This window comes from Artemia franciscana, chromosome 9 (genome assembly GCF_032884065.1).
Source record: "Artemia franciscana chromosome 9, ASM3288406v1, whole genome shotgun sequence".
Classification (NCBI taxonomy): Eukaryota; Metazoa; Arthropoda; class Branchiopoda; order Anostraca; family Artemiidae; genus Artemia; species Artemia franciscana.
In genome coordinates this window covers 45,489,717-45,505,541 of record NC_088871.1, presented here as the reverse complement: position 1 = coordinate 45,505,541, position 15,825 = coordinate 45,489,717, and the positions used below count along the sequence as shown (strand labels likewise).

Genomic DNA, 15,825 nt, shown 5'->3' with positions numbered 1-15,825 from the left:
TTGTTTTCTTTTTTACGTCATGTTGTCATTTTGTGCTTATATGTATTTGTGCCATGTATGTAGCCTATTTAGTTGCTGGTCTGCATATGCAAATTTGTCTGTATTTGCATATCTACCATATTATTTTGCAATATTTTTTTCTTCCTAAGTATAATTTTTATCGAAATATTTTACCCAATGTTTTTGATGAGCAGTATTAAGGAATAATATGCCAGCTAAAAAAGCACGCACAGACAACACTGAAAATTATGTTGATTTTTCAACACTGAAAAAGCAGTTTATCAATAATAAAGAAAAAACGCAACTATGCATTGAAACATGTTAGTCCCAAGCAAGTAGAAGGTGGTGACGGCATGTAATTACCCACCAAAATCAAGGGCTAGATTTTACCAGAGGGCATGAACCATTTAGCATCAAAAGAAGAATGAAGCAATCTACTATAAAATAATAGTGAAAAATATAATAAATCAAGATCTGCCCTACATAGATGCCTTACGTCTTAAACTATTATTGGCACCTTGTATATCAAAGCTTTACTTTTTGCCTACCTTGAATGAATTCAAATGGCATAACTCCCCAGGGCTCGGAGATCCAGGATATGTAGAGAAAGCGAGTTACATTTGCTGCAAGGCCAATACAAAGAACCTAAAATGATTTTTATTTAACATATTTCATTAACATATTTCATAAGATATTACATTGATTGTATTTAAAATATTTTTAATGAATGCCTTTTTTATTCTGGTAGAGTCAAAAGACCAGTTTTTTAAAAAAGCCTAAAATAGAGAGCAACAAATATTTTGACAAATGACTTATTCCTTGTTTGGAGTTACTGCAAAGCCATTGGTTACAGCTTACTTGTGACTATTAATTCATATAGAGACTAATAATTCACATGGAGAATATAAAAAGTTTCCCAACCCTGTGCCTTCAAAATTGCTTGATTGAAAATAATGTTAGTGTTTTCCCAGCTTTTATTATAGGAGGAAACTTTAACCAGACCAAGAAGAGTTGGTTATCATCTTGTTTGTCTTTAAAAAAAGTGTTACACATACCCACCCACTCTCCAGGGGGCATATTGGACCTTATACTCACAAACTCTGATGATTTTTACTCCCCTCGCTTTTCTCTTGGTCCCACTGGCATGTCAGACCACAACGCAACTCTGTGGAAAGCAAGAGAGTCCTTACCAAAGCCCAAACTATCCCGTGTCACTGTGTGTCCTTGTAGGGATTCGGCCATCTGTGAATAAGGTAGATGGATAGGCACGTATGACTTCCCCTAACTGCAGAGTAACGAGCCCTTAGATACTAAGGTATCCGATTACAACACCACATTAAATACTAATATACTGTAAACATACTCTAAATAATATACTAATATATTATAAATGTAATATACTGTAAATACCTAGAGATCTTTACAACAAAATCATTTGTTCTTAGTGAATACGACAAACCATGGATCTCTCCAGCTATTAAATCAGTAATAAAAGAAAGGTCTCGCCTCTAATCCTGTTGTAGTATTATCCACGGCAAGAAATTAAGAAATCAAATAGCCATTTTGGTAAAGAAAGCTAAAGCTTGCTACGGTTTTGAAACCATTTCCTACTAGTCACTTACTTTAGACCCCAAAAGTGGCACAATGCTGTCATGATGAAAAATCCACTATACTTGAAAAGTGTAAGCCTGAAAGCGACATAATTGTCAGTGAGTTCGACATTTACACTGAATTATGTAATGTTAAACCGAATACATCTTCATACCCTGTTGAGTAACCTACCAAATTGCTACGTAAATATGCAGCTTTCATAGCATTGCCACTGTCCATCATCAAATATGAGCGTTTTGCTTCCGGTTTTTTCCCGTCACAGTGGAAACGGGGTTATACTAGAGTTATCCCCAAGTGCACCCCTCTAGTGTATGCGACGATCTCCACCTGATCTCACTTAACCTTGTTTGGCAAAAGTAACGGAGGCCTTCATACTCAAGTTTCTTCTAAAAGAAATTCATGGGTGTATTGATAAATTTCAGCACGGTGAACTCTCCAAGTGTAGCACTGCAATCTACCTAGTACAGATGTTTGACTACGTTTTCTAATGGCTCGAAAGAGGTGGCTGTTTCGTGAACATTTATGCAGTGGATTTCAGGAAGGCCTTTGAGTTAATCCGTTAGCTGACTGCAGGCATGAATCTCCAGGAGACGGGTGCCAAATGACGCACCCTTGGTCTTGTACTTGACTTCTTAACTGACCGAAAACAAAAAGTCTTTGCTCTCCATGAAAACAATTCGGACTCATCATAGTTAGATACTTCTTACGGGGCCCCAAAAAACACAAAATTAGATAGAATAATTTTTCTGGCTGTAATTAACACCTTGCGGTCGTTACAAGTTTGTAGATGATCTGTCCATGATTCTTGCTTACCCAGTCGAAAACAATATCATAACAAAGCAGATTTCAGGCCAGTTATCTGATCAGCTAAAGACCGAATACTCAAGTCATGACCTTACCATCAACGTAATCAAGTCGAAGATCATTCGTTTTAACCATCTGAAGCGGAATATAGATATCCCTCTAGTCCCTTTCCCTATTGTAAACGAAATAAAAATCTTAGGCATAACTTTTACTAGTGACTGCAGACGATTCGAACTATTAAAGAGGTAAATATTGAAATCCCCCAATAACACTTAATATTTAGGGTCACTAATAACATTTTCCGTTAAAATATTCGTCTCCCAAATAAAAATATCATCATTATATGATGCTGTTTTATATATAAACCCACACTTTTATTTTTATCGCAATTATAATTAATTTCAATAAAAAAAGTCTCTAGCCTTCCCTCAAGCCACAGCAAGACAATTCCATAACCCAATATGAACCTCCTCATTTTATCATATATATATATATATATATATATATATATATATATATATATATATATATATATATATATATATATATATATATATATATATATATATATTTATATATATGCACATAAACGCGTGAGTCACTCCTTACTTGCAGTTCTTTACCATATACTAAATCTAGATCAAGTACTGGATCTTTTGTATTTCTATCCAATTGAGCCAGGCAACAGGGTCGACACGATCACCCCTGGGAAGAAAAGCGCGTATACATGGCCAACCTTCTAGATAAAAATAAGAGAAGTACATTCTGTAGAAGTCACTTAAGGGTTTTAATGCAAATTGAATTTGATTCTGTAATTTTTATTAAGGCATTATCTTTTTTGGAGTGGTTAACTCCTTTTCTTGATACTTTAATATTGTTTAATGTTTGAGTATGATAACGCCCTTTGATGAAAAAATTCAGTTTGAAGGGTTTGTGTGTTTAAGATCAACACAAATACTAAATTTTGTAGTTGTATCCATCATTTTTGAAACTTTTTTTTTTAATACAGTTTCTATCGATAAGGGTAGCTATTTACCTTGCTAGGAAGTGTTTAAGCCAAGGCTCTTTTAAATGTCAATTAAGGTCCCAAATCTTGCTTCAGACCCCTTTTTTATAGTCAAGTTTAATATTCCCCAAATCCTGCGATAAGAGTCATAATCATTCATGTAAAAATACATCCCTCCAATTTTCCAGAAGAGGCAGGTCTGAAATACCCAAAATTAATCAGAGGGTTATTATTCCCACAATTTTCAAAGCTAGTTCTTTGAAATTGTCCAATTTACAGAAATTCTTTCCCCCTTCTTTCCCTTTTAGTGCAGGTAAGCATATGGATGTAATCTGTTATGTTAGTATAAACCTAATTATTTAGCCAGAGGGGAGTTAACAGCCTAGAGTACACATACTACATACTTAGTCCAAAATTTTCTCACAATGAAAGGATATTAAAAACTCTAAATCCCCAACACCTTATCTTCTGTATTTAATTGAAGGTTAGTTCAATGCTTAAGGTAGGTAGGTAGGTAAGTTTTATTTTATCCACAATACAAACATAAATAAAAAAATGACAACACTAATAAATTATTGCAGCAAAAAGAAAGTCCTAAGGACTTGTGCTGCAATTTCATATTATGATTAACATCTTATAAATAAATATCTAAACATAACATCTCATGATTAACCACCTAGCCTATCTTATATATAAAAAATAACAACACACACATGAACAAAATGCAACAAAATAATCATATTAAATATCATTTACCGGTATTCAGCCCCCACCCCACATCAATAAACTGCAAAAATAGACATCAAAAACCTTTTGCCCTTCAAAACCTATTACTTAAATAAAATATTTTCAATTTATTTTTAAACCCATATAAAGTGACAGACTCCCTGATGCCAGCCGGCAAACTATTCCAAACAGAAGGCCCCAGATTACGAACCACACATGATGATCGAACTGTTTTCTTTGTTCATGGCTTAAAAGTTGTGAATTTCTTGTATCATAATTATGGTACTCCGGATTCATGGAAAAATAATCATGAAAATACTCAGGGCAGATTGGAACCCCCTCCAATCTGCAGAAAGACTCAAAGGTCCTCTTCCGTAGTAGGTGGTATATATTCATGAGTCAAGATACATAATTTTATGACGCCTCAAATAAATCAAATCAGTTTATCAAAGATTCAAAACAAATTGTCTATGCTAACCAATTATTTTATTTTATAGTTTGTATAACCGATTGTTATATTCCAGTCTAATCTATTTAGACTACATGAACCATTGGAAGCAAAAGAACTACTATGCGGAAATACGACCTATGAAAACAGCAAACTAAACATAATATTTTTCGAAAAAGAAAATATTCATTATTGCTGAGCAGCATTAAATCTCAAAACAAACAATAACTATTCCATATATGAAGGCGTTATCCCTTTTCTAAATACCTTACTCTTTGCACTAAAGTTTTAACATTTGTCCCAATCTCTTAAGAACAGCTCCTAAATCACAAAGACCAATAAATTAGAATAGGAAGCTTTTTTAGAAGTGTTAAAATCTTTAGCGTGATGAGTAAGGTATTTATTTAGGAAGGGAGGTAACGCCTTTTTATAAGGGATAATTTCTGTTCGTTTTGAGCTTTGATGTTGCTCCTAAATTTTAGTTGAAAAAAAGTTTTTTTTTAATTTAATTTTTATTTGATGAATATTGACAGATAAGTTGGATTGTTGGAAGAAAACCATCCTCAAGGCGTAGAAATTATTTTTGTAGGAACAACCGAGAAAATAGCACAAACACTCATAACCAAGAATAGTTAAAATATAGGAACAATTTGTTATCCCCACTCTACTTGCAATAGTCACCATGTTCTTTTGCTTCACATTTATATAATGATTGCTGTCAATGCAATTGTGACAGTGATTAATAGCATAATTAATACAAATAAATGGAATATAGTTCATAGAAATGTTTTGCTCATTCAACACAATTAGTTTTACATAAATTAATTAATTTTAGTTAGTTGTAACAAAATGATGATAATGATTAATAAAACAAGGATTTATTTTACATTAATGACTTACCTTAATGTGCCCTATTTTCCGAATTAATTTAAAGCTAAAGAAATATGCAAGTATTTCTGAAACATGATTTACAACTGACGCCACACCAAACAAGGTGGCTGTTCCTCCATAATCCTGGAAAGGAGAAATAATATGGAAGTTAAGACACAAGTATCCTTTCAAAGATTAAGCAAAGCCGATATAGTTCATTTTCATTTAAAAAATGGGATTTTATGGAGTACCACAAATACCCCCATAAAGACATAAGGGTTTTAGCAATAATAGGAGAAAAATTTACGAGGATATAAGTCCTAAGCTACTGCCAGATTAAACAAAGAGCCATTAAAGACCTTCCCAGAAGAGGGGAGGTTCATTGGAAGGCCCACGGGACTAGCTTTATGGGCTCTCCTATTACATTTTTATAGAGCTAATAGACCAACATAAAGAGGTAAGTCCGTTTTACTGGAATGAGCCAAATCAACTTGTTGTTGCCCTGTTGTATGGTCAGGTTTTTGGCTATCTCAATCCTCGCTAGAAAGTTCTGTAGCATACAAGTCTGAAATGTATATATTATCTTATGTTACTTTCCAGAACGGGTGAATTCTACTATAAGTTTTAGCCACTAATGTTGACCCCCTTCAACATCATCCCACTGGACTAAAAACTACTTCAAAGGTTTATATTTTCCAGAAAAGAAAACACAAGAAGTATCAAAATTCGTAAGACTTTTCAGTTGCCTTAAGGGGTCTAGGAAACGATTAGCAGATAACTCCACCTGTAATAAGAGGTGTTAAAAGAAGACCTAATGACTGGGTCCTTATATAGACGTCTTTCTATTGTTGGCCCCTAATATGAAATGTTTGGTCCCAGATCCTTAAATATTTGAAATTAGTTGAATTTGGCAGCAATTGTTTTTTGCTAAATGCTTATTTGAATTTAACATTTCATAAGAAATTTTTGCTGTTGTTATTTTGTGGTTCAGTTCTTTTTTGTTATCAGTTTTAAAGAAACATTTAGATAATAAACATGTAATTCATTTTACATTGTGTCTTTTTGCTAAATTGGCTTATTAGGTAATTAGGTATTTTGTTCATTTGGGATTATTAGTAGCGAGGGGTCAATCTATTTTGTGACAGTCCTATCCCTATCGTGACAGCCTTATGGAGACAATCCTACTGTGACACCCACATCTCAGCATTCATATGACACCCATATCTCAGTATTCCTTTGACAGCCATATCCTAGTATTCCTGTTATAGCCAGCAGGGGCTTGTTAAGAATTGGGTTTTGTTTACTTTAAGTTGTTACGTCATATGGAGGGTTTACTTTTGGATGCTACGCAATATTTTCTTTGAGTGTTTAAACAAGAGCTAAGAGCTCATATGGCACCTGTGATGAGGCCGGAAGAGCCAAAAGCCAAGAACTCATATAGTATGAGCTCTAATAAAAGTCTTAGAATCAATAGATTTATTTAAAAGGAAAATCAGAGGCTTTAGGCCGGTCGGGATTTAAAATAAGAGCTCTGAGTCTCGAGGACCTTCTAAATATCAAAATTCATTAAGATCCAATCACCCACTCATAACTTATAAATACCTCATTTTTTCTAATTTTCCTCTCTCTTCAGCCCCCCAGATGGTCGAATCAGGGAAAACGACTTTATCAAGTCAATTTGTGCAGCTCCCTGATACGCCTACCAATTTTCATCGTCCTAGCACGTCCAGAAGCACCAAACTCCCCAAAGCACTGAACCCAATCCCTAACTCCCCCAAAAAGAGCAAATCCAGTACGGTTACGTCAATCATATATCTAAGACATTTGCTTATTCTATCCTTCATCCCGATTCCTCCACTCTAAGTGTTTTCCTAGATTTCTGATTTCCCCTCCAGCTCCCCCCGATGTCAACAGATCTGGTCGAGATTGAAATAAAAGCTCTAAGACATGAGTTCCTTCTAAATATCAAATTTCATTAAAATTCGGCTACCCGTTCTTAAGTAAAAATACCTCAATTTTTCTCATTTTTCCAAATTACCACCCCTCAGCTCCTCCAAAGAGAACGGATCCGTTCCAATTATGACAATCATGTATGTAGAGCTTGTGCTTATTCTTCCCATCAAGTTTCATCTTGATCTCTCCACTCTAAGCGTTTTCCAAGATTTCTGTTTCCTTCCTCCAACCCCCTATGTCCACGGATCCAATCCGAGTCGAAAATGGAGCATCTGAGACATAAGATCCTTCTATATATCAAGTTTCATAAAGATCCGATCACCTATTCGTAAGATAAAAGATACCTCAATTTTCACGTTGTCCAAGAATTCCGGTCCCCCCTCCAACTCCCCCGAATGGCAGGGGATCTGGTCGAAATTTAGAATAGGAGTTTTAAAGCACAAGATCCTTCTTAATATTATAATTTCATTAAGATCTGATCACCCGTTCGTAAGTTACAAATACCTAATTTTTCTAATTTTTCCGAATTATTCCCTCCTAACTCCACCAAAGAGAGCGGATCCGGTTCGATTATGTCAGTCACGTATCTTGGACTTGTTTTTATTCTTTCCACCCAGTTTCATCCTGATCTCTCCGCTTTAAGTATTTTCTAAGATTTCCGTCCCCCCAACTGCCGCTCCAATGACACTGGATCCGGTTTGGATTTAAATAGGACATCTGAGGAACGAGATCCTACTAAATATGAAGTCTCATGAAGATCCGATCACTCCTTCGCAAGTTAAAAATACGTCATTTTTAAAATTTTTCAGAATTAACCCTCCCCTCCCAACTCCCCCAAATAGTCGGATTCATTCCAACTATGTAAATCACGTATCTAGGACTTCTGCTTATTTTTCCCACCAATTTTCATTCCGATCCCTCCACTCTAAGCGTTTTTCAAGATTTTAGGTCCCCCCCCCAAAAAAAAAATTCTCCCCAATGTCACCAGATCCGGCAGGGATTTAAAATAAGTGTTTTGAGACAAGGCACTTTTAATTCCACCAATACATAAAGTGTGCATATTTTTTTTATCAACTGGCCAATTTTTTAATTTTTCTCGTATGATGTAATTGAATATTTTCTAAATTTCATGAGCAAATAAAAAAGGTTCCAAAGGAAGAGTTTAAAATGGGACTATTTTGTATTTGATAATGTATAAAGTTCTTTCGTGTGAATAAATATCCTAAAAAATTTACAGAGTTTATCCAAACAACCACAAAACTAATTTAAAAACAAACAATTAAAAGATGTAAACAAAATAAAAGTAAAAAAACCTATATATGTCAGAAACACGGTTAAAATCAGGCAAAATTTTACCTAGTTTGGCCAACAGGCAAGGTATGACCTTATTTCAATTATAAATGTGTACATTATTATACCAAATACGATTGTATAAACATTTAATAAAAAAAAATAGAAGATACTCGAATAACTTGTGAATGCTAAAAATGAATAGTAAAAAGAAATTTTATTTTTATCTTTTAACAATGTTTTATGAATGAAAAGATTACGTTGAGTAACGAAAAGACCAATCAGGTGGACCGCTTCACTTACCTTGGTAGTATTATTAGTGAAGACGATGGGAGCAGTGAAGAGGTTAAAAGTAGAATAGCCAAGACCCAGGGTGTTTTTTCACAGTTAGAAAAAGTATGGAAGAATAGGAAGATAATTCTACAAACCAAGATTAGAATGTCACAAGCAACAGTAATGACAGTTGTCAAATATGGCTCTGAAGTATGGGTGCTCCAAAAAGCAGATGAGGATTTACTAGATGTTTTCCAGAGAAATTGCCTACGGATTATTCTGGGTACCCGGCTGCCTGGCCGTACTTCAAACACAAGGCTGTACAAAGATTGTGGTCCAATTTCATTTTCTAGGACTATAACGATAAAAAGGTTGAGATGGCTAGGGCATGTTTTGCGGATGAAAGACAGGCTGCCAAAGAATGTCCTTTTTGGCCAACTGTCAAGGGCTAAACGGAAAGCAGGTCCGTCCATGGATGGGGTGAGAGGACGTCATAAAGATGTAGAGGAAATTGGAACTTCCTGGGGGTGTAAAGAGGGAGATTTTGAATAGAGTGGGACGTAGGAGGAGTGTGCGTAGCTGTTTTGGCCTCAGGCGGCTTGGTTTTACGGTGAGTTGTTAGTAGTAGTAGTAGTAGTAGTAGTAGTAGTAGTAGTAGTAGTAGTAGTAGTAGTAGTAGTAGTAGTAGTAGTAGTAGTATTAGTAGTAGTAGTAGTAGTAGTAGTAGTAGTAGTAGTAGTAGTAGTAGTAGTAGTAGTAGTAGTAGTAGTAGTAGTAGTAGTAGTAGTAGTTTTATCACTGTATAGAAATGTTGCAAAATGTGTAAAATTTAAAGAAATGTAAAAATTTTGCCGAATATACAAAACTCGACAAAGAACCGAAGAACCAAATAAAATGGAAACAAGGAAAAAACAAACCTGTAAGTGCCAAAAGAGAAAAGTAAAAATAAGGCCGATACCAAATCCCATAAACCAAGCAACAAAAAGGAAAGAGGCACAACGAAGATCTGAAAAATGTCTCAAGACAGGCATCCATTCAGGTATCTTCTTCGTTTGCTTGGCAAAAACTTTGCTCTAAAAAAAGGTAATAATAAGAACAAAAACACTACTGAGAATCTTAAAGTATTGAATTAAAACTATAATACTACTAAAAATACGTAGAAAGAATGAAAAAAATTCAACAATACCAAATTTCTTCGGTAGTTAATATATTCCACACGAGGAAACTGCACGATTTAAAGAATGCTGTTTTCCTCTGAAAATTTTCTGAATTCTACTTTTTTCGGAGAGTGAAGGGTTATTTTTCCATGGGAAGGGTTTTCAAGCATAACGAAAGTTTCAGGGGCTAATTTTCCAGGAGAAATTTTACACGGGAGAAGGATTTTCTGGTATGATTTGAAAAACGGTTACTAATTAAATAAAAAAAAATCCAACTGACAGTAAGAAGCAACATTAAATAAGAAAATGACCAGAATTTGTTTCGTATATGAAGGAGGGCTGCTTCTTCCTCAATCTTCACTTTTTCGCTGAAATCTTGAAGTTCTTTAAAAATACTTCTTGTCTAAAGTCAATGGCCCTTGCCTTGGAGAAGTCTTTCTTGAAAAATTTTGACAAAAATTCAAACTTTATTGCTAAGAGCAAGGGCAGAGGAAGGGTCAACCCCCATTTAGGGCCCCTTTAATCTCTCTCAGGATCAAATTTTACTACCTTTACCAAAAAATCTTCGTTCTGTCATCTGGTTTTGCGTTTTCAAAACATATATCGATGAAACGAAGAATTTACAAAGCAACTGTGATAAATTTTTGTCGTTTTTATGTAGGCCTAATTCTTTATTTTTATCGACTCATATTTTTATACTTCGTTATTCATATTAGTTTTAGTTTTGTTTCTTTCAAAATAGAATATTTTTCTATTGTATTTTGTTTTGGAGTTTCTTTTTTTTAATCTTTTTCCTGCAACGAAATTGATTTCTTATTGTCTGTGGAAATTGATAGGCCAATTCAGATCGTAAAGTCAATATATCTGTACTTTTACTAAGTGGTTGTAAGGACACTTTTTCTATATATATTTCTTTTGTTTAGTGCCTTTGACACCACCTTTTTGACCCCCCCCCCCCCCTGCCGTGTCAAGGCACACATCATGAAAAATCTGACGAAATTCTCTCTTCAGTTGTTAAGGCTGTGTATGTGGTATGAATGAAGCTTAAGCCTTAATGCTAAAAGCCACGAACACTCTAAAATCTTCTTATTATTAGTTTTGAAAATTAAAGCCTTTTTGGGAAAATTATGAATGTTTTATATAATTTTAAGGGTATTCTATTTTTATGTGAGGGAGTTACACCCCCTATTCCTGCATTAAATTTAAATTAAGAAAGTGCAACAATTTATTTAAAAACATAGTTTTTTCTAAAGGAAATAAAGAGCCAAGTTGAAACTTCAAACGAACAACAATTATTGCTTCGCAGTCTATCTAGCATATATCAATAAAACTAGCACAAATACACCTGCTAATTATATCTCCCTATGTTTTAGGATCATAGAAACTAACGCTTTACTGAAAACACAAAATGATATGGGAATTTTGTTACAGTAAAAGCAAACTCATTAAGGACAATTTTTACATTATAAAAAACATTTTAGGACTGTTGCTTAGTTTTCTATTTTGTTTAATTTGGTATCACTTCTGCAGATTGGCTCTCATTTTGGTTCTGAAAAAGACATTACATGATTAGATAGTAGGCAAGTTTTAAGTGAAGCCACAAAGCTGGCACCAGAAAAAGTTCGTACATCCCTGGATCCGCATCTTTGTTACGGGGCTACAATCCCCTACCCTTTCTTTCGACAAAAAGTTTGTTACTTCCTTGATATATTCTATATTTTTAAACATTTTTTTAATAACAGGGACCAAGTATGATAAAAATTGAAAGGTCATAAGAGTCAGACAATTCTTCATAAGGAAAATTCAGTGTGTTTAATTTAGAAGTTTCGGGGAGAATAGAATTGAAAAAAAAATCATTAAATAAACTTAAACAGAAAATGTATATTTGTCCTCTCCTCCTTTGCCCGTGCTGTTTTGTTTATTAGTATATTTTTATTGAACTTTCTGAACAACTTCCTAAGAACCTATGATGAGTCTCAGGTCTTTGAAAGTTTCATACTACAAAATAAATTAAATGGCACTTACATATGTTTAATTGCTTATTGTTTGTAGCTGAGAAGTTTTTTATACCGTTCCTCCTTAGTAGTATTAGGACTATAAACAGGTAGTATTAGTATTCAAGCCACAGAGGGCATACCTTATTTGGGCGCTAAAGCTGACATATACCACCGATTGCATACTTTACTTGGGCGCTAAGGCCAGCCTATGCTAAAGATTGTGCACCTTATTTTGGCATTAAAGCTGCAGACTATATCCAACTTGGGTGATTGACTTACATATACAAAAAGCTGCCCAGACAGGTATCCGGCGCTTTTGGGTGAATGACATAAATATTCCTGTCAGGAGATGATTAGCAAATATTCGATCTTCACTGAATAAAAAGATTGACCATTTAATATAATAGTTAATACTCAAGTCATGGCAATTATCTGAATAACTTGTTTGTCTTTTCAAAAGAATATTGCTTAGAATTTTGGATATTCATAAAGTCGGAATTAATAAAGTCGTATATATTTTAAGCGATGATACAACAGCCCGTGGTCATCCATGACCCAATCTCCGAGGACCCCACTTTCCCTCCCCCAAACCTTTTGCCAGTTCCCTCCCCCAAACCTTTTGCCCCGACCCCTCTTTTGGGCTTAGAATTTTTGGAATTTGTATTTTTTTGAATTAAAAATTTTTTTTGCACTCAGCATTTTTTGAACTCAGAATTTTTGAATAGGTGCTATGGTAAGAGAAAACAATGAATTATTTTATCAAATGGATTCAGAGTAATTATTTTTATTTCTATCATGATATTCTACATGTCATAAGTTTAATAAAATTATTTTATAGAATCTTTTGCCATGTTTCCATTATTTTTAAGGTATGCTAGCAACTTGAGCTTTAGAATGTATATTGAAAAGTCTTGGATGTAAGAACAGGAATTTTCAGAGATTTAAATATTGTCAGTGGGCTCGGATGCGTATATTAGAATCTGAGACAGGTTAACAAGGCTTTTACTAAAGTTACAAGCACATATTCAGACACAAAAACATAAGAAACAGGCACAGAGAGATATAAGCAAACACCCAGACTCAGACACATTAGCATAGTGAGAGAGACAAGAAAACAGCCACTAAGACACACAAACATAGTTAGAGAGACAAAAACACCTACAAACTTACAGAGTTAGACACGCAAACACACAAAGAAAGACACGGAAATATGCAAACAACCGCTCAGACACACAGGCACAGAGAGAGAAACAGTCTCTCTCAAACACAGGCATAGTGAGAGGGAGCGACAAAACACCTAAAACACACTGAATCAGACACAAAAACGTACAAGGAGACACACAAACACATGCAAACACCCACCTGGACACACAGGCATAGTGTGGGAGAGACAGAGAGAGAGGGAGAGAGAAAAAACACCTGCCAACACACTTGGAGTCAGACAAACAAACACGCAAAGACAGACACAGAAACATACAAATACCCACTGAGACACACAGGCATAGAGAGAGAAAAGCAAACACCTGCCCAGTCACACAGGCACAGTGAGACAAAGAGACAAAAATACCTAATAATACACAAATTCAGATATACAAACAGACAAAGACAGACACTGGGACAAGCAAACAACCGCCCATACACACAGTCACAAAAAGTAAGAGAGACTAAACACAAATAAAACCAAAGATTCAGACATAGAAACGAACAATGAAAGAAAGTATGCTTGTGTGTCTGGGCGGGTGTTTGCTTGTTCCAGTGTCTGTATTTGTCTCTTTGTATGTCCGACTCTGCTAGTTTGTTTGTGTTTTTGTCTCCCTCACTCTCTGTGCCTGTTTGTCTGAGCGGATATTTGCTTGTCCCAGTGTCTGTCTTTGTCTGTTTATATGTTTGAATCAGTGTGTTTGTATGCATTAATGTCTCTCTTACTCTCCATGCCTGTCTGTGAGGGATGGTGTTTGCTGGTCTCAGTGTCTATTTTTGTCTGTTTTTAATGTCTGAATATGCGGGTTTGCATGTGTTTTTGTTTCTCTCACTCTCTGTGCCTGTGTGCCTGGCCGGGTGTTTGCTTATCCCAGTGCCTGTCTTCGACTGTTTTTATGCATGAATCTGCGTGTTTATGTGTGTTTTATCTCTCTTATTCTCTGTGCCTGCTTGTCTGCTTGTTTTCTTGTCCCAGAGTCTGTCTTTGTCTGTTTGTACATCTGAATCTTTGTGTTTGTATGTGTATCAGTATCTCTTAATCTCTGTGCCTGTTTGTACGGGAGAGTATTCGCTCGTCTTAGTGTCTGTCCTGGTTTGTTTGTATGTCTGAATCTTCAGGTTTTTATGTGTTTTTGTTCCTCTAGCTCTTTGAGTCTGCCTGTCTGGGTGTGTATTTGCTTGTCCCAATGTCTGTCGGTCTGTATATCTGAATCTGTATGTTTATATTTGTATTTGTCTCTCACAATCCCTAAGCCTTTGTGTCTTGGTGGGGGGGTTTGCTTTTCTCTTTCACTTTGCCTATGTGTTTGAGCGGGCGTTTGCATGTTTTCGTGTCTGTCTTTTTATGTTTGTGTTTCTGCCTCTGTGTGTTTTTAGGTATTTTTGTCTCTCTTTCTCTCTCTCACTATGCCTGGGTTTCTGAGTGGCTATTTCCTTGTCCCAATGTCAATACCAGTACCAATGTTGACCAGTGCCAATATATCTCTAAATCTGTGTGTTTGTATGTGTGTTTTTCTCTCTCACTCTCTAAGCCTTTGGGTCCGGGCAGATATTTGATTTTCTCTCTCACTTTGCCTGTGTTTCTGAGGGGGTGTTTTCATGATTTTGTGTGTGTCTTTGTGTGTTTTTGTGTCTGACTCTACGTAATTTTAGGTTTTTTTTTCTCTATCTCTCTCTCTTTCTCTGTCTCTCTCTCTCTCTGTCTCTCGCTCTCTGTCTCTCTCTCTCTCTCTCTCTCTCTCTCTCTCTCTCTCTCTCTCTCTCTCTCTCTCTCTCTCTCTCTCTCTCTCTCTCTCTCTCTCTCTCTCTCTAACACACACTATGCTTGTGTGTCTGAGCAGTTGTTTCCTTGCCTCACTCACTATGTCTGTACGTGTGTGTGTCTTTGTGTGTTTTTGTGTCTGACTCTACGTATTTTTAGGTTTTTTTCTCTCTCTGTCTCTCTCTCTCTCTCTCTCTCTCTCTCTCTCTCTCTCTCTCTCTCTCTCTCTCTCTCTCTCTCTCTCTCTCTCTCTCTCTCTCTCTCTCTCTCTCTCTCTCTCTCTAACACACACTATGCTTGTGTGTCTGAGCAGCTGTTTCCTTGCCTCGCTCACTATGTCTGTGCGTCTCAGCGGGTGTTTGCATTTTTCCCTGTTTGTCTTTGCGTGTGTGTGTGTGTGTCTGACTATGGGTGTTATTTATTTTTTTGTCTCTCTCTCTCTCTTTCCCTGTGCAAATATGTCTGTGCAGCTGATTGCTTGTTTCTCCCACTATGTCTGTGCGTCTGAGCGGGTGTTTATATGTTTCATCCAATATATATCTAAATCCGTGTGTTTGTATTTGTGTTTTTCTCTCTCACTCTCTAAGCCTTTGTGTCTGGGCAGATATTTGATTTTCTCTCTCACTTTGCCTGTGCTTCTGAGGGGATGTTTTCATGTTTTCTTGTGTGTTTTTTTTTGTGTTTTTGAGTCTGACTCTGTGTATTTTTAAGTATCTTCTCTCTGTTTC

At 35.7% G+C, this 15,825-nt stretch overlaps 1 protein-coding gene across 3 annotated transcripts in view; it reads right to left on the bottom strand.

Moving 5' to 3' along the window:
* Nucleotides 1-15,825, bottom strand: part of LOC136031468 (major facilitator superfamily domain-containing protein 6-like) — a 151,264-nt gene that overhangs the window by 27,535 nt on the left and 107,904 nt on the right. For all 3 annotated transcript variants that reach the window (XM_065711092.1, XM_065711090.1, XM_065711091.1), the window contains exons 6-8: nucleotides 9,899-10,054; nucleotides 5,496-5,609; nucleotides 549-645 (exon numbers count right to left, since the gene is read on the bottom strand). In XM_065711092.1, the coding sequence (XP_065567164.1) occupies nucleotides 549-645; nucleotides 5,496-5,609; nucleotides 9,899-10,054 (367 nt within the window). The remainder of the gene's footprint in view (nucleotides 1-548; nucleotides 646-5,495; nucleotides 5,610-9,898; nucleotides 10,055-15,825) is intronic.